The following is a 19,848-nucleotide window of genomic DNA, read 5'->3' as shown; positions in this document are numbered from 1 at the left end:
ACATGCACACGTAGTTGGTAGAACCAAGTAGGCCTTAGTAAATGGTAGTTCCTTTATTCTCTGTAAAGAAGTGAGTATCTGGAGGACTAGCGTACAAAGAACATGTTTTCTCTGTAGCAAATTTCTAGGATCAAGGTCAAAGTCATAATACGCAGCATGGACTGCCTCACACCCACACAGGCCTCCAGACATGCCAGTGAGCACACTGGTTTCCCACTTGTCTCAGAACAAGTGGAGTAGGAACATTCCTCTCCCTTGAATGGAGCACATTTCTCTCTGGCTTATCGGACAGGAACTTCTGGGGACTTTGTGCTTTTGCTGACTTAGTGGGAGTTGCACACATAGAAAGAAAAAACAATCCACTATAAAAATCCCCACTGTGGCTCAGAGAAGGTAATTTTACCGTAAAAGGAGTAAATTACTTGACTTCTTTAATGTTATCCAGATGATTTTCTCCTTTTCATTTTTTTAAGGTTTGCTTATAATTCCACACTATTTCCTCGCAGCTCGGGCCCAACTTGGGCACAAGCCAGAGCTTCAACCCTTGCCCTAAACAAGTAGTGCCGAGCAGAAGTGTTCTGGCTGTGCCTTTTAGATTTCAGAATCCCATTTTACATGAACCTGTTTCATGTGGAGGAATGCTATGTAGTTCCCAAAGTGTTTAAGGTATATTAATTCATAAACTGTAGAGCTGGAGGTACTGAGGGAGTCAGACAGACATTTTCTGTAAATACTCAGCTAGTAAATATTTCCAGGCTTCCCAGGTGGTGCTAGCGGTAAAGAACCCGCCTGCCAATGCAAGAGACAGGAAGGATCTGGGTTCAGTCCCTGGGTGGGGAAGATCCCCTGGAGAAGGAAACAGCTACCCATTCCAGTACTCTTGTCTGGAGAATCCCACGTACAGAGAAGCCTGGAGGGCTACGGTCCATAGGGTCTCAAAGAGTCTGACACAACTGAAGCGACTTAGTGGACACGCTGTAAATATTTCAGGCTTTGCAAGTAGCACAGTTTCTATCATCTGCAACTGCTCTGCCCTTGAAAGTGAAGAAAGCTATAAACAATGGGTGTGGTCATGTTCCAATAAAATTTTTAGGGACACTGAAGAGTGAGATTCATTTGCTTTTCACATGATACCAAAAAATCTCTACAAACATTTTTCCTTCAGTTCACAAGCTGTACAAAAATTGACATAATTTGTCTAGCCCTGAACTAGACGATTATAGTTCACAGAATCAGTGTTGGATCCATGGAAGATTTTAGAGTTTCTAAAAACCCTTCATTTGATAGCTGAGATTCTGGAACACAGAGAAATAGTTTCCTCAAAGTCATACGTTAGTGATTTATGGGCCAAAATTCCTATTATGGGCCATAATTCCCATCTCCTGATTCCTAAATCAGATTTTTTTTTTTTTTTGACTGTACCTTGTGGCATGTGGGATCTTAGTTGCCCAACCAGGGATCAAACCTGTGTTGCTTGCGTTGGAAAGCAGAGTCTTAACCTTTGGACCTCTGGAGAAGACCCTAAATCAGATTTTTTAAAGTATTTTAAAAATCTTATTTCATTTTTTAATATTTGACTGCACTGTGAGGCATGCAGGATCTTAGTTCCTTGACCAAGGATCGAACCCATGCCCCCTGCAGCGGAAGCTTGGAGTCTTAACCACTGGACCACCAGGGAAGTCCCTAGATTAGACTTTTCAAAACCATGTCATTCTACAATAATCTTCATGACTCATACACACTCATGCAAGCATCTGCAATGAATCCATAATTAGTCTGTGGACATAAATGTCTGTCTGCAAATAAGCCCTTCTGATTTCAACTTGGAGAGTCCTGGACTCTGCAAAAGGACTTCTTTAACTGTGTTACTTGCAGCCTAGTATTAGGGGTAAGGAAAGCATACAAGACCTCTCTGTCATGACTTATATCTCTACTTAAGTTGAATATTAGTATTTTTGAGCTAAAAGGGTCAGTGGAGATTTTCTTGGCTCACACCTTCAAATTATTTAATAGAAATCAAGGACCAGATAGCCTAAATGAACTACCCAAGGTCATTCAGTGACAAGATTTAGAAGCCAGGTCTTTGGATTCCCAGTAAGGAGCTGTTGCAATTGTACCTTATAGTCTGACAGCTTGTGAATATGAAATTGTTTATGAAAAGCAATTTTATTGCTTATAATTAAAGCATGTCTTGTGTTAATGTTCAGAGAACATGTATAATAATCATTGATCACCAAACTATTCTTATATATCAGGAACTAAACTAGACATTATATAATCCTTTCCTTCTTTATCTCTTTATTTCATTTGGCAGATCAGGAAGCTGAGACTTAAAGTGTTTACAACTGTCTATTCCATATTATGTAGCCAGTAAGTGACAGAACGACAGTTCAAATTCACTTTTCTTTTTAAAACCTGAACTCTTCACTTTCCAGGTCACCTCTTGTGTGCTCTTGTTTTAAGCCACAATTTCTTGTTTTAAGAAATTGCAACAAACTGGTATAAATTATAAGGGGGATTTATTGGGGCATGGAATTACAAGATGAAAATGTGACTTCAAATGTCATTAAGTCAGAGCCCTATAAGCCCTGGCTTTGTCTTCCCTGGCTTGTTGACTAAGATCTCAGGTGGCTTCACATAGGTCACATCTGTCCTCAGGCATATCCAGTGAGCGTAAAGGTGAAACTAAATCATCTATGGGCCAAACAAGCATCCCGATCCTGAGGCTCTGATTGCACAATCCCACACCTGGATCATAGGTTGAGGATGGAATTAACCTTAGAACTCATCACTAGCACTCCAGGTGAGGTTAAGCCACCCAAAATGAATTGCTGTCACATAAGAGAAGGAAGAGGTACTCCCTCTGGAAGGGGAAATCTGGGGGCTGTTAAAAAAGAAGTGAAGAATGAATATTTTATAGGCAACCAGTGAATTTACCACCTTCATAGCCACTGTACATTTATTTAGTCGATGAATACACAAAAGATCAAAGATACAAAATTGGCAAAAGATAAAAAATTGGTCAAAGATACAAAATTGGCATCATAAACCTTGATAATGGTAACATTCACTGATTTCTATAAGGTGGTAGGGGAGGAACTGCTCAACGTCCATGAAGCACACCAATCTTTAGCAAGCATCTTTGGATTCTTGCCTGCACTTTAGGCATTATTGAACAAATAGGTATCAGCCGATTAAGTCATACCTCCCAGGTATGTGAGGTTTTCCTGGGGACTAAGTCTGCACTTTGCAGAAAGACAGAAAGGAAATAGTAGTGACCCAATTCAATCTCCCCTTGCTTGCCCAGCTCCCCTGTCAGTCATCTCAGACACTCCCATCACCTCTTTTTAGAATAGCCCTCATCACAACATGCTGTGATGAACTGTTATAAGTCTACTCTTTCCATGAGACCTCAGTCTCCTTAGGGAAGGACCAGTTTTACCTATCTTTGTCCATCAGCCCAGAGTAACATCTCACCCACAGGAAGGGAATGACTGCACAGATAGAATGACTGCAGTGCTAGCCACGAAGGAAGGATCAACTCGAGCCCTGGAGTGCTGGGGAGGTCACTTAGCTCCTCTGAGCCTGCTGCGCTGCGTGTGCGCTCAATGGTGTCTAACTCTTTGGAACCCCATGGACTGTAGGCCTCTGGTCCATGGAATTTCCAGGCAAGAACACTGTAGTGGGCTGCCATTTCCTACTCCCAGGTATCTTCCCGACCCAGGGGTCAATCCCGTGTCTCCTGTGTCTCCTGCCTTGGCAGGCAGATTCTTTTCTACTGCTCCACCTGGGAAGCCTCCCCTCTGAGTCTCCTCTCCAACACAATGAGAAAATTGCCAATACCTGCCCCATGGGGTTTCCTGCAAAGTACATTATAAAACGTAAAGTGTGATGAAAGTGCTGTTTCTTTAGATTTTTCATTAATTCTCAGATGCATGTTTTCACGTTTACCAACTCAGAAACTGAGATCCATTCTTGCTGTGTACTGAATGCATATGTTTCCCCTGTATTCATACGTTGAAATCTATGGATTTCCCTGGTGGTCCAGTGGCTAAGACTCTGTGCTCCCAGGGCATGAGGCCTGGGTTCCATCCTTGGTCAGGGAACATAACCGAAAGTTCACATGCTGCAACTAAAAATCCTGCATGCCACAGAAAAAATTGAAGACCCAAGTGCCACAGCTAAGACTTGGGGGTAGTCAAATAAATAAACAAGTAAAAATTAAAGTATTTTTTAAAAAAGAAAAGAAATCTAATGCCCAAAGCAATGGTATTAGGAAGCAGGGCCTTTGGGAAGTTATAGGTCCTTGGGAGGGAGATAAGTGCCCTCATGAAAGAGACCCCAGAGATCCTAGTCCTTTGCCATGTGAGGTTACAGCTAGAAGGCACTAGCTATGAACTAAAAAGCAGGCTCTCACCATACACTGATCTTGGGCCCACAGACAGGTGAGGGATAAATTTTTGTGGTTTATAAGCCACCTGAAAAGAAAGTGAATGTGAAAATCACTCAGTCGTGTCCGACTCTTTGCAACCCCATGGACTATAGAGTTCATGGAATTCTCCAGGCCAGAATACTGGAGTGTGTAGCCTTTCCCTTCTTCAGGGGATCTTCCCAACCCAGGGATTGAACCCAGGTCTCCCAGATTGCAGGTGGATTTTTTTTACCAGCTGAGCCACAAGGGAAGCCCAAGAATACTGGAGTGGGTAGCCTATCCTTTCTCCAGGGGATCTTGCCAACTCAGGAATCAAACCAGGGTCTCCTGCATTGCAGGTGATTCTTTACGAAGTGAACTATCAAGGGCCACAACAGTTGATGGTAAGCCACCTAGTTGATGGTATTTTGTATGGCAGCTTAAATATACTGAGACAATACTGCAATCCACGAATAAGTATGCACAATATTTTAATCAACAGTGTTTTGTCTTATATATTATATCTTAGTAGTATAACATAAAATAATGGTGAATCTTACAATTAACTATGTCTGACTGTCAATAAATTATGGGTTTTCCTGGTGACTCAGATGGTAAGGAATCTGCCTGCAGTGCAGGAGACCAGGTTTGATCCCTGGGTCAGGAAGTTCCAGTATTCTTACCTGGCAAGTCCCATGCGCAGAGGAGCCTGGTGAGCTACGGTCCATGGGGTCACAAAAGTCAGAGACAACTGAGCAGCTAACACTTTTACTTTCAGATATCCATGCACTATGTTGCCTCTGACAAATGCCCCCAAACCTGCCTAAGAACCAACTATTCTATTTCATGTGGAATCTAAAAAAACAAACAAACAAACAAAGGACTTCCCTGGTGACAGTGAGTAGGAATCCTCCCACCAATACAGGGGATGTGGGTTTGATTCCTGGTCCAGGAAGATTCCACGTGCTGCAGAGCAGCTAAGCCCCTGGGTCATGATTACTGAGCCTGTGCTCTAGAGCCCAAGAGCCGCAATGACTGAAGCCCTTGGGCCTAGAGTCTGTGCTCCCCAGCAAGAGAAGCTTCTGCAATGAGCCCACACATCATAAGGAAGAGTAGCCCCCACTCACTACAACTAGAGAAAGCCCACACACAGCAACGAAGACCATTATGACCAAACATAAATAATTTTAAAGAGAAAATAAATAAACATAACTAAATAGAAACAGACATAGATTACAGAGAACAAACAGATGATTGCTAGAGGCAAGAGGGCTTTGGGGAGGATAATGAAATGGTGAGGGAAATTAAGAAGTGCAAGCTTTCAGTTATAAAATAAATGAGTCATGGATGTGAAATGTACCATGTGGAGAATACAGTCAATAATTGTGTGATAGCATTGTAGGGTGACAGATGACAACTAGACTTATGATGGTGATGATTTTGAGATGTATAGAAATGCTGAACCATTGTGTTGAATACCAGGAGCTAACATAGTGTTTCAGTCAATTATAAGTCAAAAAAATATATAAAAAACAGATGAAACTATTTGCAAAGCAGAAATAGAGACACAGATTCAGAGAACAAACATATGGACACCAAGAGGGGAAAGTGGGGTTGGGATAAACTGGGAGATTGGGATTGACATCTATACACTGCTTTGTATAAAATGGGCTTCCCTGGTGGCTCAGACGATGAAGAATCACTTGGAGTGCGGGAGACCTGGAATAGGTAACTAACGAGAGCCTACTGTACAGTCCAGGGGAAAACAAATTCATAAAAAAAGAGATCAGACTTGTGGCTACTGGAGGCAGGGGATGAGGTGGGGTGGGAAATTGACAGGCAAAAGCTACAAACTTCCAGTTATAAGACAAATAAGTACTCAGGATGTAATGTACAGTATGATAAAGGTAATTAACACTGCTCTCCATTACATATTAAAGAGAGTAAACACCTTGAGTCCTCATCACAAGGAAAATTTTTTGTTCTATTTTGTACATGTTGCATCTATATGAGATGATGGATGTTCATGAAACCTATTATGATACATGTGATGATGTGTGTGGTCAAATCGTTATATTGTACACCTTAAACTTATCCACTGCTCTATCTCAATTGTTGTTTAGTCGTTAAGTTGTATTTGACTCCTTTTTGACCCCATGGACTGTAGCCCACCAGACTCATCTGTCCATGGGATTTCTCAAGCAAGAATACTGGAGTGGGTTGCCATTTCTTCCTCCAGAGGATCTTCCTGACTCAGGGATTAAACCCCTATCTCCTGCATTGGCAGGCAGATTCTTTACCACTGCACTACCAGGAAAGCCCTGTATGTCAACTGTATCTCAGTAAAACTGGAAGGAAGAAAAAAAGAATCAATTCTTCTATTTATCAACCTCAAGAGATTGCCTCCACAGCCCTCAGAGCATCCTGGACGCCTTTTATGACTCCCTGCCCATCCATCTGACATATATCCAAACCTTTCTGGAAATTATTCGAATGTTCATTTCCACACATTTAGTGCAGCACTCAGTCTTACTTGTCCCTCTGTTCCGTTACCCTCTCACCATCACCACTACCAAGCTTTAAGTAATGGGAAGAACTCTGCAATATTTTGGAAATATTTAGTTTTGTCACTAATTAGCTAGACGTCTAATCTCTGTCATCTGTGGTACAGGGGTACCAACATTTCCCTCACAGTTGTGCAAGGTTGGATGAGATCATATATGTGGACGTCCTTTAAAATGACTGCCTTCTGAAATCCAGTGAACAGAAAGGCCTCCCTCCCCCTCTGTAATTTTACCAGTCTTGGGCAACGTCCAAAAACAACGCTTTAGAAGAAAGTGTCTTTTAAGGTGAGTTTCGTGAATTCCTATACTCGCCGCACATTCACTGGGGTGATTTCTGTTCTCTTAAGATCTACAGGACATGGAAAACAAAGTGGCTGATTGTTGCAATCGACTGTACCCAGTTTCCAGTAAGAATGTGAACTCCACAGCTTTAAATGTCAGTGTCCCCTCGACTCTGCCTTCCGGCAAGAACTGCTTCCCTTGCAGGGGCCGGCTGGAGAATCTTATCTTGATGGTTTCAAGGGAGTACAAGATATAACTTGAAACTGTGAGTTTTCTTTCAAAGTCACCTACCACAGACAAGCTCCTTTTTATGTTTGGTAATAGGAAGTAATCATTTCCATCCAGCTCTATGGACAGAGGAGCCTGGTGGGCTGTTGTCCTTGGGGCCACAAAGAGTTGGCTGAATGCACGCACACACAGTACTCAACTGACCAGTGGTTGGTTGAATCTGTGGATGCAGAATCCGTGGATACTGGGGTGGGGCGACTGTACTATGCCATTGTACTGAAGACACTCGAACACCTGTGGATTTTGATATCTGCGGGAGAAAAGAGGGGGCGGTGTCAGTCACGGAACCAATTCCCTCACCACTGGCAGAAAGAGGGATGGCTATATTTGCAGTATCTTCTTTTTAACTTTGTGCTTCCCCCTACTTTGTGTGTTAGTTTCTCAGTCGTGTCTGACTCTTTGCGATCCCACTAACTGTAGCCCCCCAGGCTTCTCTGTCTATGGAATTCTCCAGACAAGAATACTAGAGTCGATTGCCATTCTCCTTCTCCAGAGGATCTTCCTGACCCAGGTATGGAACCCTGGTCTCCTGCATCGTAGGCAGATTCTTTACTGTGTGAAGAAGTCCTTCCCCCTACTTTGCACACAATTAAAACAGGAGTTTGTTTCTTACTTGGTTTTAGGCTTTAAATGACGAAGTGGGAGCGGGGTGGGCATTAGGACACGATCTAATTGATATCTAATGACCACTTTGTTCTCAATTTACTCACATCACCTCATTTCTATAGACAACACACAGCAATCTTAAAAGTTAGTATTCTTTATTTGAGATGAGAACACTGGAGGCGAACTGTCCAAGATCATAGAGTCAGAACTGGACCCAATCTTTCTGAACACAGACTCCCAACTTCCTGTTTTTGATTTTAGATTTTGGGTTTTGTCTGGTTATAAGGAAAAAGGGATGATAAAAAGTATTTGAGGAAGCATTGGGCATTGTATTTTTAATTCTCTTAAACCGGAGGTCATCTTCTTCTACTTTCTGTATCTGAAAATGAACTTGTCAGTGGAGCATTTATGTTTTCCTGGAACAAGTCCAGATTCTTAAGACATTACAGAACAAGTCTCTAGCTAAAGGCATTCCATAAAGCAGACAGCCTTAGGGAAGACGTGGGAGATAAATTACATGAATGAGTTAGTATGAAGATGCTAATAAAATGTACACACACAGGTAAAAGCAAAGGGTATAATTTGCTGACAAAGTTATTTAATATCAACTACCAAGAACTAAAAATATTAAAAAGTAAATCTTTTTAAATTAAATTGCAAAAAGAGAGACTTACCTAAAGAGGAAAATAAGATTATTTCCAAGCCTGAGATTTATTAGTATAAATAATCACAAAGAAAATATTTCTTTTTTATTTTAGAGTGTGTTTTCTTTGGACAGTGGGGGAAAATTGCTTTGTACCCTTGTCAAACTTCATCTGTGATTTCAGTTTATAAGATACAATTCTTATAAAAGATTCAATCTTTTTCATGTCACAGCTTTTTTGCTTAATTTTTTATGTGTGATTATTGTATTGTTTATTTTCATAGCCAAGTTTTTTTTTTCCTTTTGCTACTTTTCTAGTCTCTGAAGAGTAACAGGAATTCTTTGAGAAGTCTTCATATGAGAAAGGAAAAAAAAATTCTGAAGTTAATTAGATTTCTGAGATACAACTTTATGGTCTCAGTTTCTTACAAAAACCATGAATAGTTTAAATGTTTAAAAACATAAAAGAAAATGAAACTTCCAGAACTATTTGGTTAACAAAAGGAATACAGAAAATATATTTGGAGAAAAAGGTGGAAGAAAATGTCTATACGAAGTTAGGATGGCGCTTGATTAAAGCGGAAATTAATTCTACAGTACCATCAAGCAGAATTTCTTTGGGGAAATCTGCTTTAACAGAAAGCCAGGCACCGTTGGTAGTCTATGTATCATTAATTGATTCTTCGGTGAAACAAAGTGGCATTTTCCTCGGGCAGGAAAAACCCATTAGAAAATGCTGCAGAAAGAAAGGACCTTTCTTCAGTCTTATCTCTCGATTCAGTGGCCTGGGGAGGTTGCGGAGGGGAACTGGGTGTCCTGGGAAAAGTACATCGTGGCTTTCTGGGCTAAGTCTGGGCGAGCCATGCGACTGAGCCCGGTTCGTGCCCATCGAGTGCGATACGGCTCCTGGCTTCGGAGTCAAGCTGCCGACTGGCTAACCTGTCCCCAGAAGTCAGGAAGCAGAGTTTGGAGCCAGGACATGTGGCCGCCCTGGCGGGGCGGCTGGTGGGCCCGGTCGCTCCCTGAGATCCCAGAGCACCTGCTTTTCCGCTGCCTTCCGGCCTTCCCCGCGGGCCGGGCCATGGGCGCCGTGGGCAGGGGCCCGGGGTCCCGAGCGTCGATCGCGGGCGCCGGGGGCGGAGGCGCCCTCCCCGCCGGTCCCCGCCCGGCTCCCGACGGGCGCGCCGCCAGGGCCGGGGTGGGGCGAGGGCCGGCGCGGGGCAGGGCCGGGCCGGGCTGCTCCGGGGCCGGCGCTCTCCGAGGAACCCCGGCACTTGCCCCGAAGGTGTGCAGAGCGCGCGCCATGAGGACACTGTGGATGGCGCTGTGCGTGCTGGCGCGGCTGTGGCCCGGGGCCCTGGCCGGCTGCGCGGACGCCGGGCGCTGCTGCCCCGGCCGGGACCCCGCCTGCTTCGCCAGCGGCTGGAGGCAGGACCGGGTCTACGGGACGTGCTTCTGCGACCAAGCCTGCCGCCTCACCGGGGACTGCTGCTTCGACTATGCCAGGGCGTGCCCAGGTGGGTGGCAGGCTCGAGGGTGGGCAGCTGGCGGTTCGCCCGCAGCAGAGGGACGCAGGTCCCACACTGGGGACCGCAATGCCGGAGCCAGGCTTTCCTGGGCTCATCTATTCCACCCTAGACGCCTCCTCACCCCTACCCGCCCCACCCCCCCGCCACCTGCCCCATTCAGGTCCACCCAACTCTGTGCTAGGGTCCTCCAGCCCCTTGCATCCAGGTCCACCCAGCTCTTTTTGTCCTAGGGTTCTCAGCCCGCTCTCTCTAGGTGCTCCCCAGACTCTCCATCCTAGGGTCCCCCTGCCCCCTCCACCCAGGGATCTCCAGTCTTCTGGACATACAGTTCCAAAGCACCCCTTCCCACCACGGCCTGGCCAGAGGGGCCTAGAGCCCGCGTTCTGGAAGGGCACAGGCCATCTCTGTCTAGTGAAGCCCTCCACTTGGGAGCTCCAGGCCTGGTCTGGCCACCTTCTGCCTGGAGACATGGCGCTGACAGGTGCCAGGGGAACGCCCCAGGCCAGTTTCCACAGGGGTGCTTTCTTTTAACCCTTAGCTTTCAATCAAGAGGGGGTGAAAGGAGGAACGTGGCGCCAAGGCCTGGCTCTGGGAGGGTGCTTTCTTCTGGAGAAGGAGTTCCTGGAGTACCACAGTTGTCCTCACCTGCACTCTGGCCCGTTGCACAGCCTCTTCCTCCTATGAGGTGTTCCATATATTCTTTAAATTCAGTTGTATCCATATAACAGGACTAAGGGTTTTATCTCAGGGTTCCTAGTATGTTTCATTCTTGCTGGTTTTCCTTTAGGTTCAGTCTTTTTAATCTTTAAACCTCACACAGTATAGGCTCCTGGTATAGATGTGATAAATGCCAACTTAATTAAAAGGTAAAGGAAGACGTGGTGAGAGTAGTCCTGAAGAACAAGGCATACTTGAGAAGAAGCCAGGTCTGGAAAGAAAAGTAGCCCTGCTCCCTGATAATCACAACACCCCCAAAGCCACACATGCATTAGGGCTTAACCTCAAGGATCCTGGTGTGGTGGGAGCCTCAGCATGTTCCTGGAAAAGGAACCTGCAGGGCTATTATTCCCCAGGTACCTGGATGCCTGGTAGAGAGTAGCACCCTTTCTGCCTCTTTTTAGGCAGGGAGAGGCCACGGGCCCATGGCAGGATGGTCAACCAGGCCCGCTGCTGAAAACACAGTTGAAAAAACATGAAGTTTTTTTTTTTTTTTAAATCTTGATTGAAAGCTAATGATACATCTCAGAATATTGATTTTTTTTTTTTTTGATAAGCTGCTTTCCTGCTTCTGCACCAAAGCCAGGGCACTTTACTACCCAAGTAAGGTGAAGAGTCAATTACTTAGGAAATGCCGTAGCCTCTGGCCAGGTGCCCCTGCTCCTCACAGCATCCCTCCCAAACTCCTATTTGTCTCGGTTCCCTGGATCACTTGAGCGAAGCCTACCCACTATGGCAGTCTCTCTCTCCAAATCTTTTTTCTCTCTTGAGCATTCTACCTACATTTTAAAGGGAAATACAGAATTCCTGCAGTTCAGTCTGTGGTAAACACAGTGATACAAAAACCATGAAGACACAGTTTCTGCCCTCCTGAGTCCAGCAGGGAAACACACATACAAAACCGTCTGCCACATGCTCAGTGGCAAAACAGTGGATCTGGGAGGCCAGAGAGGAAAAGCTCAGGAGACCGGAGGAATTCAAGGACGGCTCCTCAGAGGAAGTAATGGGCAAGCCTAGTCACAGAGAATGAGCGAGAAGCCTCTAGAAGGAGGATGGGGGTTCTAGGAGGAAAGCATCCATGGCTGTTCAGTGTTACCTGTGGGCAGCAGCCTTTTGTGCCAGTGCTAGGCCAGGCCCTGACAGTCACCTGATGAACAGGACAGACAGTGAACACAGCTAGATAGGTGAGTGTCAGGAGGAGAACTGGCCTTTTCATGAGCCCTAACAATGCTGTGAGGAATTCCAGAATCCTCCAAGTCTCTATTTGGTCAAAAATAAATCCCTCCTTTTTAGTCCAGGAAGCAGAAATACTAAAACAAAGGCCTGTCATTTCAAAGTGAGGATTTTGGGGGAAGGTGATAGCAGAAGAGAGAAGACTTTACCATCTCCCAGAGAACTCAGAAAAAAATCCTGGGCTCTTTGTGCTTAGGGAGGGCTGGGGCGGCGGACGAAGAAACCCAAACCAGAAAAGGGAATGGGGCCTGATAGGATTTTTAAAGGAGTATTTTCAGGAACCTTAAATGCCCTTCCCAAGGGAGTTAGCAGAGGCTCTCCCAGGCCTAGGCAGAAACAGGCTTGGGATGGAAAAGGCTCCTCCGTGATAGATTCTCTGCATCTGGAGTTTTGGGGACAAGGCAGCAAGAAAATAGAGACAACCAGGGACTTCCCTGGTGGTCCAATGGCTAAGACTCCTCCTTCCCAGTGCTGGGGACCTGGGTTCCATTCCTAGTTTGGGAACTAGATCTCGGAGAATCCTGCAAATACAACCTGGCACGGCCAAATAAATAAATTAATTAAACTGTTTCTTAAAAGAAGAAAGAAAATAGAGACAGTTGGAAGGCAGCCACTCTGTGAGCCTGAGCCTTCTCAGGCCTCCACGCTGAGGGAGAGTGAGGGGCAAGACGGAGCTGAGCTGCTTGGCTTCCTTGGCCCTGGGCCAGCATCACAACCATGCTGTGTGTTTGGGGAGAAGGTGAGGTGGGCTGGTATTGGTGTTTCCCAGCTGTAGGAGCTGGGACTTTCAGAGGGCTTTCCCATCACAAAGTTAACACTAGTGGGGAACAGAATGAGTCAGAACCCATGACTACCTGCTTTCAAGCTGCCATCAGCCCCATCTGTCTGTGCCAACTCATAGCTGTGATTTACTCCTGGATAAATCAAGGTGCAGCAGCTCAAAGCTCCCAGTGACTCGGTGTACACAGAACCGCTCTGCCTCTGAGAATCTTGTTTGCTTCTTACCTAAGGATGCATTACCTGCCAATGCTGCTGGAAGCAGTTTTGTCTGAAATGACATTACATGTGAATGAAAAAGGTAACTGTGTCAATGGAACTTACCTCTAGCCCTTCTGATTTTTTCATCTTGATAAATGCATTATTGTTATTATTTTTTTGATGTGGCTAAGAGATGAAGTACTGGAAATTTTTTTCTAAATAGAAAGTTATTTTTTTACTCAGTAAAAATAAGTTGGCTGTAAAGACTGACTAAACTTTCAGGATTTCCCTGGCAGCACAGAGGTTAAGCCTCTATGCTACCAATCCAGGAGGTGCAGGTTTGATCCCTGGGCAGGGGACTAAGATCCCACATGCCCCACAGCACAGCCAAGAAAACACACACACAGACACACAGACACACAGACACACACACAAACCCAGAATGACTAAGCTTTCCAACAAAAAATAAGTTCTGAAACTAATCATCTCAGAAAATCTCATTAGGGTGATGGCATGGGTTTCAACACCCATAATGTATGTTCATAACTACTCCACATCCCCAAATGATAGAAAATTCACCATTGGCTGAGCCTGAGCAGATATGGGAAAAGGCCAAGAAGCCAGATCCAAGTTACCCTGCCCTGAAAGAACTTTCTGGAAGACTTGCTTATCAGGCTCCTAACGCCCAGGCTCCAGCTCATCAGCTGTGTTCACAGAATCTGCCTTCTAAGACCATAGAAGCAGTAAGTTGCACTAGATCTTGGATGAGCAACTTAGGAAAGAGTAATCATAAACTCAAGTGAAGCAGGACAAAGAAACGAGTAGCCTATATGGGGCCAGTCTCTTCTGCCAGATTGATGGGGAATCTCGGAAACCAACTAGGGCTTCCCGGGTGGTGCTAGTGGTAAAGAACCTGCCTGCCAGTGTAAGGAGATGTAAGAGACCAGGTTCTATCCCTGGGTCTGAAAGATCCCCTGGAGGAGGAAATGGCAACCCACTCCAGTATTCTTGCCTGGAGAATCCCATGGACAGAGGAACCTAGCGGGCTACAGTCGGTGGGGTCACAGAGAGTCAGATACAACTAAAATGGCTTAGCACACAGCACTAGGAAATCAAGTGGCCAAAATCTGCTGACATCTTAACTGGAGGGAGCAGGGGCACCATGCTGGAAAATACAGGCTCCCAAACTCACCCCCCAAAAAGGACGGCACAGTCCATGATGATTTAAAAAATCAAGACTTCACTGGAGCCGTCATGGCCTGAGAGACAGTGTGTGGCTTCCCCCGCCTTTGTCCCTGCGGAAATAACGAGCAGGGACTGGCGCCAGAATTTGACATGATTTGGCTGCAGCCCTGGGTGTGCAGTCCAGGAGGGGAAAGTCATCCATGCTTACCCAGCACTTACTCTGTGCCAGGCCCTCCTCTCTAAGCAGCCTCACAGCTCTCAGTTTCCTTAGGTCTCACAACCCACCAAGGCATTCTCCATTTTGACCTCATTCTACGAATGAGCTAAACAAGCGCAGAAAGGTCAAGCAGTTTGTCCAAAGTCACACAGCTAAAAAGTGATGAAGTGACATTTGAACTCAGGGGCTCTGGATCCAGAGCCCACAGGTTTAAACATTAGGTTTTCACTGCCTCAGGGAAATGAGGCTTTTTGGGAAGCTGTGGACTTTGCAGAGCAGGCACCATATAAATACTGGTAGAGTGAGTCTTTTTTTTCTCCATCAATTGTGTGCCTCTCGAGGGCAAGAAAATGTGCCCTGCTCCTCTTTGAAATCCCCTAAGAGTTATTGCGGAGCTTCCCAGGTGGCACTAGAGGTAAAGAACTTGCCTGCCAACGCAGGAGACATAAGAGACAGCGGGTTCAATCCCTGGTTCGGGAAGATCCCCTAGAGTAGAGCATGGCAACCCACTCCAGTATTCTTGCCTGGAGAATCCCATAGACAGAGGGGTTTGGCGGGTTATACTCCTAAGGTCACAGAGTCAGACATGACTGAAGCAACTGAGCATGCACACACTCAAGAGCTTTTGCAATGTTGCTAACAAACGATTGTCCAAAAAAAATGGGACCGACCACTCAGTGCCTCTGAGGCATATCCACATGTCCTTTTTAAAAATGATAGTTTCCTTCCTTATCACAAAATATATGTTTGTTGCAGAAAGTGTGGGAATGCACAAAAGGAGAACAGAACTCACCTTAGAAACTTATTACCTAGAAAAGTATCATTATCTTTTTTATTTTTATCCCTTTCCCCCCCACCCCAGGTTTGCACGGTGTCTACAACCCTGTTTTTCAAAGGTGACAGTTCATTTCACTGTCCTGCTAGCATTTCATAAACTTGTCCAGTTAATATCTCAAAAGAAAAAGCAAAACAAAACCAACCTATCAGGGACCAATAACGTGGTTTCTGCAAGAGGAAACAAATACTTGATCATTTTATTTATGCTTTTGAGGGGCTCCATAGGCACTTGGGCAATTTTTATAGTCTTGTTTGACTTTCAGAGAAGTTGTGACAAGTTTCCTGGGAAAGGGGCACATATGCAGAAGGAGAGAGAAAAAGGCAGATGACATAAATTTAAAATTGTGTCACCCAGGGGCTTCCCTGGCAGTCAGTGGTTAAGACTTCATCTTCCAATGCAGGGGGTGTGGGTTCGGTCCCTGGTCAGGGAGCTAAGATTCCCACATGCTTTGCAGCCAAAAAACTGAAACATAAAACGGAAGTACTATTGTAACAAATTCAATAAAGACTTTAAAAGTGGTCCACATAAAACAAAAAGATCTTTAAAAAAATAAATAAAATTGTGTCACCCTGAGGAATGTGTGTGTGTGTAAGGGACTGTTTTATTTTTCCTTCATAGGCTTTTTTTTTTTTCTTTCAGTTTTTGGCTGTGCTGTACAGCTTGTGGGATTTTAGTTCTCCATCCAGGGATCAAACCCAGATCCTCAGCAGTGAGGGTATGGAGTCCTAACCACAACCACCAGGGAATTCCCTTCCATAGACTGTCGAGAAACAGAAGCCAAGCATCAATGCTGCTGCTGTGCATAAAGTGCAAAAAGAATATTTCCTTAGAAATGGTTAGGGCTAAGAACTGATTGGAACTTTAAAAAGTGAGGGAGAAAGTGCTTGATCGTGGGTGGCCTTCACCTTTTAGGTGGCAAAGAGCCAGGCAGGCAGGGCCAGATTACAGAGAGGAAAGTTTGAGTGTCTGATTAACCAAGGAGAGGCTATAGGAAGATAACCAGGCCTTACATTAAGAAGAAATAATCCAGACTGTATTCATGAAATGAAGGAGCTTGCCCTTCAGCTCAGTTTGCTGCTGCAGCTGCTGGTGTGTGTGTGTGTGTGTGTGTGTGTGTGTGTGTGTATTTGGCATCATCAAGGAAAAACATTAGAAAAAAAATTTTTAGATTACCCTTTGATACCTACAGGACTTCCCTGGTGGCTCAGATGGTAAAGAATCTGTCTGCAGAGCAGCAGACCTGGGTTCAATCCTTGGGTGGGGAAGATCCCTGCAGAAGGGAATGGCAACCCAATCCAGTATTCTTGCCTAGAGAATCCTATGGACAGAGGAGCCTGGCAGGCTACAGTCCACGGGGTCGCAAAGAGTCGGACACAGCTGAGCGACTAACACTTGATACCTACAGTTGAAAATAGTGTGTGTAATTCTGGTTTCCACCTCTATCTGGACTGGGAATGGGCCTGGGGAAAGTTGAGTGGGAAATCTGAGAGGGAAAGTGTCTATAGAAAGACGGGTCCAAAAGCTGCGGGGCAGGGGTCTACTGGAACAGTAAGTCCACGAGTGGCTCAGACGAGATACACACAGGGGTTTTCCCACCGTATTCTGAAATCCTTGAGTGAGGGAAATCAGGCTCAAATAAAAGGAAATACCACCTCACCCCACAGATATTAATGCTGAAAAAGCTTGTCACTTTCAAGATGTGGTAATGCCAGGAGATATAAATGGATTAAGAAGGACTTGATGGACTGTGGTTGCTGGGAGAAACTGGACTCTACGTAACCTTAAGGAGCAGAGAAGCAGTGCTCCTTCCAGGGGCACTCTTTGGGGCCACCATTGCCAGGAGATCCCAGGCAACTCTGGCCCAGGTTAGGAATTTCTTCTGTGTTTGGCTCTGCGAGTTTCTGACTTTGTTCTTCCTCCGGCTTTCCTTCACACCCTGGAGCCTCTGTCAGTCCTTTGGCTTCTTATTGGGTTGGGCAAAAAGTTCATTACAGAAAAACCCAAATGAACTTTTAACCCAACCCAATACTTATGATGTGAGCAGGCCAGAGTCTGTTTCAATGTAGAATTTAATTTAGAAAGGAGGAGGACCTGGTCTAATGCCATTTCATTCATCCATCTGACAATTTATGGAGCACCTGCCATCTGCCAAGTGCTAGGGATGAAATACAAAATGAACAATAAACAAAATAAATACATATGTATTCTGAATTATGGGCTTCCCTGGTGGCTCAGAAGGTAGAGTCTACCTATAATGCGGGAGACCCAGGTTCAATCCCTGGGTCAGGAAGATCCCCTGGAGAAGAGAATGGCAACCCACTCCAGTATTCTTGCCTGGAAAAGTCCCATGGACTGAGGAGCCTGGCAAGCTACAGTCTATGGGGTTGCAAATAGTCAGACACAACCGAGCGACTTCATTTGGTTGGTATTCTGAATTATGGAGATGCTAGAAGGCAGGAAACACTGAGGTCTGAGAGGAAATAATTTTGTGGGGTGTGTGTATGTGTGTGTGTGATAAGCCGGTCAGGGAAGGTCTCCCTGGAAAGGAAATAGTTCAGCTGGGACCTCAAAGATGAGCCGAACCCAGCCATGCCCAGTGTGGGAGGAACATTCCAGCAGAGGGAACACACAGCCAAAGGTCCTGAAAAAGCATGAGTGGGTGTGGCAGGGGCAAAGGGGCCACCGTGGGCAGAGCTTGGAAAGAGGTGTTGGGGAGTGGGGGCTGGCTCCCAGTGGGAGTGGCAGGCAGGCACAGGCAGGTCACCCAGGACTTGGTGGGCCACTCAGGGAGTTTGAATTCTATTCCAAATTCAATGGCAAAACCTTGGAAGGAGTTTTAAAAGCCATTGAGAGAGAGAGAGAGTAGTGGTACATCTTTTGAAGTAATTTTACTTGGATCCCACTTGTGTTCAGTCACTCAGTGACTGAACTCTTTGCGATCCCATGGACTGTAGCCCGCCTGGTTCTTTTGTCCATGGGATTTTCCAGGCAAGAATACTGGAGTCGGTTCCCATTTCCTTCTCCAGGGAATCTTTCTGATCCAGGGATCAAACCCTCATCTCTTGAGTTTCCTGCATTGACAGGCAGATTCTTTACCGCTGAGCCACCCAGGAAGCCCAATTTTACTTTGATATGACTGGGTATTCCCCTTAGAACATGGGGAAATATCCCCTACTCTTGTGTGAAGATTCATTACTGAACTGTTTAACTTACTTTTTTGCTCTTGGCTGTTCTCCCTGTGGCTATGGTGGGGACGTCTGATAACCAGAAGGCTCCAGAGGGAGGGACATGAGCTGGCACGTATGGGGAAAGGCTTGACGGTTCCTTCCATTCCGGATCTGTCCACTTGCCACTCCCCAGTGACCCCAGAGCCAGAGGCATTCACTGCACCCAAAGTAGAAGCTTAGACATCCCCTTCCTACCTCTGTTCTCTTCCATGTCTGATTCTGTGTCCATTTCCCATTCCCTTATACGTCCTGGGATCACCTCCCAAGTAAATTGCTCTCAGTCAGATCCATGTCTGAGGGTCCACTTCTGGGGAAACTCACCTGAATGTTATGTGGAGTTGAAACAAAGGAGAAGAAAAAGGCTTGCAGTGCTTCTAGGCACCCATTAAATCTAGGCTTCTTTCCTCTAAAAAGGATAGGTGGTTCCATTAAATTCAAACAAAGACCCGGGGAAGCTGCAGTGAGCTTGGAATCAGGAGCTCTTTCTGCTGGCTAGGTGAGAGTCTGCCGGCCCCCAGTGACAGCCAGTGAAATGTGAAGGATAAGAAAGTCATGTGAAGAAAGACTGTTTTGTTATGCTGTATACAGATGTGAGTTAGGTGAGCTTTAGTGGGAAGGTAACAAGAATACTAATGGAAGAGTTCAAAAGGAAATCTGTGTCAAGTAGCTGAGATATATGACTTGTGGTAATAAATCTGTCAGAAGTTTCTGTTCTCCCAACCTCCATGACCAAAGATTGCTTGTGATCTGTGACAAATTGCAATCCAAAGAATCAAAAGTTCACAAATTAATCAAGATGAGAATCTTTTGTGCAGAACAGGAATAAATACTTCAGACTCATCTTCCAACTCAAAATATTTTGTGGAACACCTGTCTACTGGTGAAACTCTACATGAACTTTTTTCACTTTGTTTGACAATGAAGACCCCAAGATGTTCTTGTTCGGGGCCCAGAACTTTCTGATTCTCCTTATGAGGCTGTTAAAATCATAGATTGGGCTTCTCAGGTAGCGCTAGTGGTAAAGAACGCTGCCTGCAGTGCAAGAGACTTAAGAAACGTGGGTCCAATGCCTGGGTTGGGAACATGCCCTGGAAGAGGGCATGGCAACCCACTCCAGTATTCCTGCCTGG

At 45.3% G+C, this 19,848-nt stretch overlaps 1 protein-coding gene across 2 annotated transcripts in view; it reads left to right on the top strand.

Annotated features, from left to right (window-relative positions):
* Positions 1 to 10,005: 10,005 nt before the first annotated feature.
* SBSPON (somatomedin B and thrombospondin type 1 domain containing) overlaps positions 10,006 to 19,848 on the top strand; it is a 33,910-nt gene continuing 24,067 nt past the window's right edge. Inside the window, exon 1 of one of the 2 annotated variants that reach the window (XM_070802686.1) lies at positions 10,006 to 10,311. In XM_070802686.1, coding sequence (XP_070658787.1) covers positions 10,098 to 10,311 — 214 coding nt within the window. In that variant the 5' untranslated portion in view covers positions 10,006 to 10,097. The remainder of the gene's footprint in view (positions 10,312 to 19,848) is intronic. The other variant, XM_070802685.1, reaches the window with a different exon arrangement.

This window comes from Bos indicus, chromosome 14, assembly GCF_029378745.1.
Source record: "Bos indicus isolate NIAB-ARS_2022 breed Sahiwal x Tharparkar chromosome 14, NIAB-ARS_B.indTharparkar_mat_pri_1.0, whole genome shotgun sequence".
Lineage (NCBI taxonomy): Eukaryota > Metazoa > Chordata > Mammalia > Artiodactyla > Bovidae > Bos > Bos indicus.
This window is presented reverse-complemented; position numbering and strand designations above follow the sequence as displayed.